Source organism: Carlito syrichta, unplaced genomic scaffold, assembly GCF_000164805.1.
Source record: "Carlito syrichta isolate Samal-C Ts95f unplaced genomic scaffold, Tarsius_syrichta-2.0.1 Scaffold307186, whole genome shotgun sequence".
Classification (NCBI taxonomy): domain Eukaryota; kingdom Metazoa; phylum Chordata; class Mammalia; order Primates; family Tarsiidae; genus Carlito; species Carlito syrichta.
Genome location: NW_007251282.1, coordinates 112,222 through 121,792, shown reverse-complemented (window position 1 = coordinate 121,792; position 9,571 = coordinate 112,222). Strand labels below are relative to the sequence as shown.

At 42.5% G+C, this 9,571-nt stretch overlaps 1 protein-coding gene across 18 annotated transcripts in view; it reads left to right on the top strand.

Annotated features, from left to right (window-relative positions):
- The window catches only part of ZC3H11A (zinc finger CCCH-type containing 11A), a 68,059-nt gene extending 62,968 nt beyond the window's left edge, over window positions 1–5,091 (top strand). For 15 of the 18 annotated variants that reach the window (XM_021715549.1, XM_021715547.1, XM_021715545.1 and 12 more), the window contains 4 exons: window positions 467–794; window positions 1,543–1,709; window positions 2,408–2,475; window positions 3,125–5,091. In XM_021715549.1, the coding sequence (XP_021571224.1) occupies window positions 467–794; window positions 1,543–1,709; window positions 2,408–2,475; window positions 3,125–3,383 (822 nt within the window). In that variant the 3' untranslated portion in view covers window positions 3,384–5,091. The remainder of the gene's footprint in view (window positions 1–466; window positions 795–1,542; window positions 1,710–2,407; window positions 2,476–3,124) is intronic. The other 3 variants (XM_021715551.1, XM_021715550.1, XM_008064065.1) reach the window with 1 other exon arrangement.
- Window positions 5,092–9,571: the final 4,480 nt, after the last annotated feature.

The window sequence follows — 9,571 nt, the reverse complement described above, 5'->3', positions numbered from 1 at the left end:
GGCTGTGGTGGCTGGGAGCGGCCACTGCACTCCAGTCTGGGCGACAGAGTGAGACTCCTAGTCAAAAATTTTAAAAAAGTAATAATTATCATTATTATATAGGTTTTTAGAAGTATTAGAAGTACTTGATTTTTTTTCCCTTTTTTTTTTTTGACTCAGGGTCTCACTTTGTTGGCCATGCTGGAGTGTAGTGGCACAATCTCAGTTACCTCAACCTTGATCTGGTGGGCTCAGGTGGTCCTTCTGCCTCAACCTTCCAAGTAGCTGGAACTAAAGGCACATGCCACCACACCTGGCGAATTTTTTTATTTATTGTAGAGACAAGGTCTCGCCATGTTGCCCAAGCTGTTCTCAAACCCTTAGGTTCAGGTAATCCTCTCGCCTCCACCTCCAAAGTCCTGGGATTACAAGCCTGAGCCACTGGGTCCGGCCTGTATTTTAATTTATCATTTAAATTTATCCACAGGCTTCAGATGAAGCCACAGGAAATGACATCACTAAAGTTCAGGTCAAGAGATGTGAGACCGTGAGAGAGAAGCATGTGCCGAAACAGGAGAGGGGAACTTTACAAAAGGAAAAATCAGTCTTGACGCCTCTTCGCGAAGATGTAGCCTCTTGCAATGCTCAAGTGGCAGGGAAACCAGTGCTCACTGCTGTGCCAGGAATCACACGGCACCTGACCAAGCGGCTTTCCACTAAGTCATCCCAGAAAGTGGAGGTAGAAACCTCAGGGATTGGGGACTCAGTACTGAATGTGAAATGTGCAGCACAGACCTTGGAAAAAAGAGGTAAAGGTGAGTGTTCTACTATACTGTGTCTTGCTTTGGGATATCCAAATTTTCATGTTTCAGTAACTCCCTAGCAACAGTTGGGTTGAATTTCATTTGCCTTGTATCCACAGGTGGATAGTACTATATCTGATATAATATACAAAGACAAAACTAGATAAGTTCCTTTCTCAAAATAAAAGTTGCTGCTTAAAAAACTTTGTCTAAGCCGGGCTCGGTGGCTCAGCCTGTAATCCCGCGCCTTTTGGAGGCTGAGGCGAGTGGATTGCCTGAGCCCGCGGGTTTGAGACTCGCCTGGGCAGCGAGACCTCTTCTCTACAATAAATTAAAAAATTAGCCGGGCGTGGTAGCGCGTGCCTGTAATTCCGGCTACTCAGAAGGCTGAGGCGGAAGGATCGCCGGAGCCCAGCAGGCGAGGCTGCGGTGGCAGAAAGCGGCCACTGCACTCTAGTCTGGGTGACCGAGTGAGACTCCAACTCAAAAAAAAAAAAAAAAAAAAAACTTTGTCTAAAACTTTCTGTGGTGCATCTTCTGGTTTTGAAGAATAAAAACAGGGAAAAGAAGAATAGTAACAAATTCAAGAGGTATTTAAAGGGGTCGTTTGAATGGGTATATCTACATGGTGATCACCTGTACTACAAGTTGCCTTTTTAGTCTTTTTTTAAAAACTTATTTATGGTATTTCTAGTACTAAAGGAATTTTTATGTTTTAATATATTCTGACTGTTAATTATATGTGTTCTGTCTCTTGTAGCTAAACCCAAAGTGAATGTGAAGCCATCTGTGGTTAAAGTTGTTTCATCGCCCAAATTGGCCCCAAAACGCAAGGCAGTGGAGGTGCACCCTGCTGTCATCGCAGCTGTGAAGCCACTTAGCTCCAGCAGTGTTCTACAGGAAAGCCCTGCCAAAAAAGCAGCTGTGGTAAGAAGTAGACCCACTTCCGTGGTGCTTTTGTTCTATGTGGTAGGGAAGCAGGAAAGATTAACTTAGTGCTCTATTTATATCTGTGTGTCATATTTCCTGGCATTTTCTAGTATTTTCGTTATTTGATCTGTTACATGTATTTTGCGTGTAGTTAGACATTTGTGAAGTAACAGGACAGAATTTTTTAATTTTTTATTGAATTTTATTTTTGAGACAGGGTCTTGGTCCATTACCCAGGCTGGAGTGCAGTGGCGTAACCATAGCTCACTGCAACCTCACACTCCTGGGCTCAAGCAGTCCTCTCCCTTTAGTATCCCTAGTAACAGAAACTATAAGCACATGCCACCATGCCCAGCTAATTTTTATTTATTTTTTTACTTTTTTGGAAAGATTGCATCTGTCTTGCTATGTTACACAAGCTGGTCTCTAGCTCTTGCCCTCAAATGATTCTCCCACCTTAGCCTCTGAAAGCGTGAATCACCATACCTGGCCAGGACAGGATTTTTTAAAAGCTAAAATTTGGGTGGCAAGAAATTTTGCTTATCTGTACACTCAACCCTTGGATTATTGGTTCTTGGATTCCCAGGCTTAAAGAATGATAGCCATGATTCTAGGAAGGCAGCAAAAGAAAATGAATCTGCCCAAATAAAAAAGCCTGACTCTCTTACTGGATTACCTTACTCTTTCTTTTGTAGGCTATTATCCCACTCCTCTCTGAGGACAAATCAGTCACTGTGCCTGAGGCAGAGAAACCTAGAGACAGGTAATGTTTTGTAATTCCTTCTAACTAAACTCTGGTCTACTGTTATTGTTTATGATCTCTAAAGAATAACACTGGTTAAATAATCTTAAACCATTTAGCCACATCTAAATCTACTGAACTTCAAATTAATTTCAAGAAGGCATGAAAATTCAAGGTTATTGTTCTCCTTTGGTACCATTGTTTATATTTTGCCTGTATTACCTAAAAGATGTTTTGTGGGGGTTTTTTTGAGTTAGAGTCTCACTCTGACACCCAGACTGGAATGCAGCGGCCGCTCCCGGCCACCGCAGCCTCGACCTGTTGGGCTCCGGCGATCCTTCCGCCTCAGCCTTCCAAGTAGTTGGAACTACAGGCACACACTACCACACCTGGCTACTTTTTGATTTATTGTGGAGATGAGGTCTCGCCAAGTTGCTCAGGCGGGTCTTGAACCTGCGGGCTCAGGCAATTCACTCACCTCAGCCTCCCAAAGTGCGGGATAATTATCCTTTAAATTATAAAAATGCTTGGTCCCAAATCAGTAAAATAATTTTCTGTATGTACATCCTTAGAAACAACTTTTTGCTGATATTTTGTCCCCTTGAGACCAGGTGATTCAGCCAACTGTTGAAAAAGGCAGTTTTCTAACAACTTTTTTTTCCCCTTACAGTCTTATGCTGCCTCCAGCTCAGTCCCCTTCAGATCCCTCACCCCCAGAAGTATCTGGCCCTTCTTCATCCCAAATGGCCACGAAAACTCGCCGGCTCAGCTCTGCCTCAACAGGAAAGCCCCCACTATCTGTGGAGGATGATTTTGAGAAACTCATATGGGAAATTTCAGGAGGCAAATTAGAAGCTGAGATTGACCTGGATCCTGGGAAGGATGAAGATGACCTTCTGCTTGAGCTATCAGAAATGATTGATAGCTGAAAGTGGTGGTGAGGACACTTCAAAAAAAAAAACTCACCAAAAAACTGGACTTAGTTTAATCTATTGTAACATTTACCTGAGATGATCATTCTTTAGTTTAGAATTTGCCCCAGATCGGAAGTATACCTCTGAATTATCTGTATGTGTCCTGGATTCCTTGATTTTTGTATAAGTCAATAACCATTTATCCATTTGATGCCATTGTTTAGCATCTTTGAGAAAAATGTTCTGTCATACCCTTATCTTCACAAAAAAAGAGACTGAGAGGGAGTTCCAAGTGAAAATGTGCAAGAGAACTTAGTGACTCCTTGAGGTGTTTGTCAGTTTTGGTTTGTTTCTTCTTTGTTGTACTCTTTCTTTTATGTAATGTCTGTATGTACTTAATATTACCTGAATTTGAAATGGATGAAGACAGCTGCTACCATTAAGGACCAAATTTCATGCTACCACTAAACAAAAAAAAACCCCACTCAGTCTGTGTTAAATTGTATGTCTTTTTAAAGGTATTTGCAGATTTAACTAAGCTTTAAAGAGGGCTGAGCAGCTCAGGAAGTCTATAATGTGGACATAACTCTTTGGACCTGATTTTGATCTTCTGCTGCTCTGTTAGCCTCTGAAGAGCAATATCTAATTTATTATTACTGTAATTTTTTTAAGGCTTTAAAGTGCCTCAGGGGTCCTTTGAAACTAATTTTCTATTTCTGGGATTCCTGGATTCATTATAAGAGATGGTGTCATGATTAGAGATATTCTTTGTTAGTATGAAAATTGTCCCTTCTTCAGTACTTGCCTCCTGCTGGCATTGAAATATCACAGGGACAAAGACTGATTAATTTTTTATTTCTAACTCTTTCAGCAAACTCCTATTGCCCAGTATTTATTTGGTGTCCTTTTACCACCAGAGAGAGAAAAATGAACTTGCTTAAGCTGCCAATATATGGACTGCACCAGTACAATGGATTGTACTGTAGCAGGGATATTGCGATGCTCTGGGGGTGTATTGTATACCTGCCAGTTTTCTTCGTTTCTGAATTGAATTTTCTTTTCTTGATGTTGGTCTCCTTCATATCACCTCAAGGTTTAGACTTGCGAAGGAATAAGCATGATGGGGACAATAGTCTTGAAAGGAGACATAATGTATATAATCGGAAGGAGGAGGAAGGCCAAGGACTTGTCCATTTTGATATTTTGCTGTGGGTGGCCAGTTTTGTTTCTCATAGGGAAATCTGACCCACCTGTCATGTTGGCTCCTAAGGAACTGCTGTTGTAAGCGGCTCATCAAGAGTTGAACTTCATGTAGCCTTGTTGGGAATACAGAAAGGAAGAAAGCCACAGGACTGCCCATTCAGTCTTGGGAAGATCTGGATGATTCTGCACAAACAAAAATGACTTGAAATTTATGTATAGACGCACCTCTACCAATCCATCTTCAGCTGACTGAATGTTGTATGATAGCCCTTCTCCAAAGCAGGGTGGAATGTACTGGTTTCACCACAGATTTTCTACTCATTTCATTTTTGGAATTAGCTTATCAATTCCGGGTCTCTTTTGTATATAACCTTTATTCCTTTGCTTTTTTAAGAATAATTTTGTTTCATATTTAAAGCACTTGTATTAGTCAATGGTTCGTGTTCAGCATTATTTGAACCCTTACGGAAAGAGAAATACTTATTTGTGTTTTAAATAAACTGGTGTAGGAAAGTCTTGATGTTGTGAGTTAAGTAATCTTATCATTTCAGCCTAGGATCCCACCTTGCCAAGAGGCCCCCATTAGAATGTTGTTGGCCTTTTGTGTAACTGCCCCAATTTCACAGGTATTAGTTGGCTTTAGAAACCTTTCACAAAGACATAATGATAAATTTACAAGTGTGCCCAGTTTTAGCTGCATATGCTTTAGGTAAGAATGCATATTATTATATATGGGGATTTTTTTGACACTGGAACTTAGTTCTTATAATTGTCCCTCAAGTGACGTCATGTTTTTAAAAGGTGGGAGCGTTTAAAAGTGATCATAAGCCAGGTGCGGTGGCTCACGCCTGTAATCCCAACACTTTGAGATGCAAAGGTGAAAGGATTGCCTGAGCCCAGGGTTCAAGACCACCCTGGGCAACTTGGTGAGACCTCAAAAGATTAGCCAGGCATGGTGGTGCATGCCTATATTGCCTGAGCCCAGCAGGTTGAGGCTGTGTTGGCTGTAAGCATGCCACTACACTCCAGCCTGGGCAACAGAGTGAGACTGACCAAAAAAAATAAAAGTGATCATAGCTGGATGTGGTTGCTCACCCCTGCAATCCCAGCACTTTGGGAGGACGAGGCAGGCGGATTGCTTGAGCTCAGGAGTTCGAGACCAGCCTGGGCAACTTGGAGAGAACTTACCTCTACAAAAATTACAAAGTAATTTTTAAAAGTGATTATAGACTGGGCTCCATGGCTCAGCCTGTAATCCCATCACTGGGAGGCTGAGGTGAGTGGATTGCCTGAGCCCTCGGGTTTGAGACCAGCCCAGGCAACTTGGCAAAACCTCATCTCTACAATAAAAAAATTAGCTGGGTGTGGTAGCATGCCTGTAGTTCCGACTACTTGGAAGGCTGAGGCAGAAGGATCACCGGAGCCCAGCAGGTCGACACTGGGGTGACTGTGAGTTTGCCACTGCACCCCAGCCTGGGCGACGGAGTGAGATGCCAACTCAAAAAAAAGATGATTGTAGATTTCAATGATTTAGAATGTTCAAGCATGGAGTTACAGCATATAAAAGAATTTCTTTTCTTTAATCTCACTGTTGCCCAGGCTGGAGTGCAGTGGCACACTCTGCCACTTCTGCCTCAAACTGCTGGGTTCAGGTGATCCTTCCACCTCAGTATTCCAAGTAGCTGGAACCACAGGCATGTGTCACTACATCTGGCTACTTTTTTGACATATTGTAGAGATTAGTTCTCGCCATGTTGCTCAGGCTGGTCTTGAACTCCTGAGCTCTGGCAGTCCTCTTGCCTCTGCCTCCCAAAGTGTTGGATTATAGGCGTGAGCTATTATGTACAGCCATATAAAAATTTTAATTTAGGAAAGTTCAGGTCTTTCAGTTTCCCAATTTTGTGAGAGCACATAAAATTTTTTTAGATATACCAGAGGACATAGGTTTTCCTATAAATCAACTTTTCAGAAAAAGCAAAAACAGTATATTTAGTTCTAAGTGATGGTTTACAATTTTAACAGAAAAGCGCCCAAATGTTGCAGTTTGGCTGTAGCCAGAAATGTTAAGGTCATTTTATGATTCATATATTTTATCTCAAGGTGAAGGATCCCTAAAGTTCTGACCCTAACCCTAACTCACAGTGAATCCTCTCATCCTGCCAGAACATAGTATTTTCATCTCTATCAATCTTTGAAACTACCATAGACAATTGCAAAACCTTTCCTAAGATTGTGGTTTTATTTTACCCGAATAATTCTGCAATTCTGCAATTCTTTTTTTTTTTTTTGAGTTGGAGTCTCACTCTGTCGCCCAGACTGGAGTGCAGTGGCACGCTCCCGGCCACCGCAGCCTCGACCTGCTGGGCTCCGGCGATCCTTCTGCCTCAGCCTTCCAAGTAGCTGGAACTACAGGCGTGCACTACCATGCCCAGCTAATTTTTTTATTTTATTGTAGAGATGAGGTCTCGCCAAGTTGCCCAGGCAGTTCTTGAACCCTCGGGTTTAGGCAATTCACTCACCTCAGCCTCCCAAAGGTGCGGGATTACAGGCTGAGCCACCAAACCCGGCTTCTGCAATTTTTTAAGGTATTTGATTGCTTTAAATTTCCAGTCTAGCAACAGGAAATACATTGCCTCCAGTTATAACTGCTAAATATGTAATGCTGTTTTAAACTAGTTAACTTTTATTGAGTACTTACTGAGTACCTTTAATTCACATACCCATTTTGACACTAAATCCTACACTACATTCATTGGAAGATTACTTTATTTCCCCATTGTAGTTTCAAGGTCAGTGTGTTCAAAGTATGTATTCTTATGTGCCATTGGGTTTGATTAGTTGAATTTTCAAGAGTTTTTTTTTCCTGAGAGACAATAATCTCGCTCTGTTGCCCAGGTGATGTGCAATGGTGTGATCATAGCTCACTGCAGCTCACTGCTGGCCCAAGCAATCCCACTGCCTCAGCCTCCTGAGTAGCTTGGGACTACAGGTGTGTGTCACCATGTCTGGCTAATTTTTTTTTTTGAGTTGGAGTCTCACTCGGTCGCCCAGTCTGGAGTGCAGTGGCCGCTGCCGGCCACCGCAGCCTCGACCTGCTGGGCTCCGGCGATCCTTCCGCCTCAGCCTTCCGAGTAGCCAGAATTACAGGCATATGCTACCACGCTCGGCTGATTTTTTTATTTATTGTAGAGATGAGGTCTCGCTGCCCAGGCGGGTCTCGAACCCGCAGGCTCAGGCAATCCACTCACCTCAGCCTCCCAAAGGCGTGGGATTACAGGCTGAGCCACCGAGCCCGGCTCTGGCTAATTTTTTTGAAGACAGGGTCTTCCTATGTTAGCCAGGTTTGTCTCAAACTTCTGACTTTAAGTGATCCTTCCACCTGGGCCTCCCAGAGCACTGGGATTACAGGCATGAGCCACTGGACCCAGCTTCTTTTTTTAATCTGATTTTAGGAAACTGTTCAGTAAACTTTGAAAGTTCTTACAACCCAGACATCTGACTGCATTAATAATTCATTTTTATTCATTTTTTTATAGAGACATGGTCTCACTATGTTGCCCAGACTGGTCTCAAACTCCTGAGATAAAGCAGTCCTACTGCCTCAGCCTCCCAAAGTGCTGGGATTACAGGTGTGAGCCACCATGCCTGGCCTTGCATTAATAATTAAATCTCCAAACTGCAATTTATTACTTTTGAGATAAGTGTTTTACTCAGTCACCCAAACTGGAGTGCAGTGGCACAATCATGATTCACTGCAGCCCTGAACTTCTGGGCTCAGGTGAGCCTCCCAAAGCTGGGATTACAGGAATGAGCCACCACACCTGGCTTGCAATTTATTTTGAATTTGCAAAATTGTTAATTAAGGGCATGAGCACAAAGAATACTTTCTCTTCACCATTTCCCTAGCATTGTATTATGGGCCAAAAAATGACCCTAAATAAGAGCAACAATTCAGAATTTATATATATATTTAAATATTTAAATCTAGGATTTAGATTTACTGAGTGATCTATTAACTAGACTACATTTGGTTGGACTTAACTGCTGAGGTATTGCAGAATCTGAGTCAATGGCAATAAGCAAAAAGTGAACTACAACTTGGTATGCCTGTTTCTGGGCTTTTTGGTCTTAGACTCTGATTTGTCCTCTAATAAGTTTTAAGCAACAGTCTTTAGAGTTAAGAGTAAGGGCTAAGATTCAGATTTTGAAGAACGCAGAGAAGGAATAGTGTTCAAAAAAAACCTGTTTGTTGAATGAATAACTGAGAGTAAGGGAATTGGATGGATCAAGAGCACTCGAAAGCAAGCTGGGTGCAGTGGCTCACGCCTGTAATCCCAGCACTTGGAAGCAGAAGCAACAGGATTACCTGAGTCCAGGGGTTGGAGACCAGCCTAGGCAACCTGGCGAGACCTTGTCTCTATAATAAATCAAAAAATTAGCTGGGCGTGGTGGCACGTGCCTGTAGTTCCAGCTACTTGGAAGGCTGAGGCAGAAGGATCGCCTGAGCCCAGCGAGCCACTGCACTCCAGTCTGGGTGACAGAGTGAGACTCTTACTCAAAGCAAAGCAGAAGGAGAAAATTTTTAGGGAAAGGAGAAGCAAAATGGAGGGAACTCCTACCTGATGGATATATATGGTAAATGGGGTCACTTGTTTGGGCTGGGAGCTCAAGGAGGGTAATCAAGTTTGGAAAAGCTATGAAGAAATGTGAAAGATACATACATATTAACAAAGTATTCAGACTCACCCCTTGAAGAGACTCAGAATGTTATGACTAACCCTTAAACACTACTGGCCATTATGGATAGACAAGTATACACCAAATCCCTGGCCTTGAAGTACTTAGGGAATGCTTTAAAAAGTAATCCCAGCACTTTGGGAGACTGAAGTGAGAGAATTGCTTTAGCCCAGTGGTTCGAGACCAGCCTGGGCAACTTGGCAAGACCTCATCTCTACAATAAATCAAAAAATTAGCCGGGCGTGGCAGCACGCGCCTGTAGT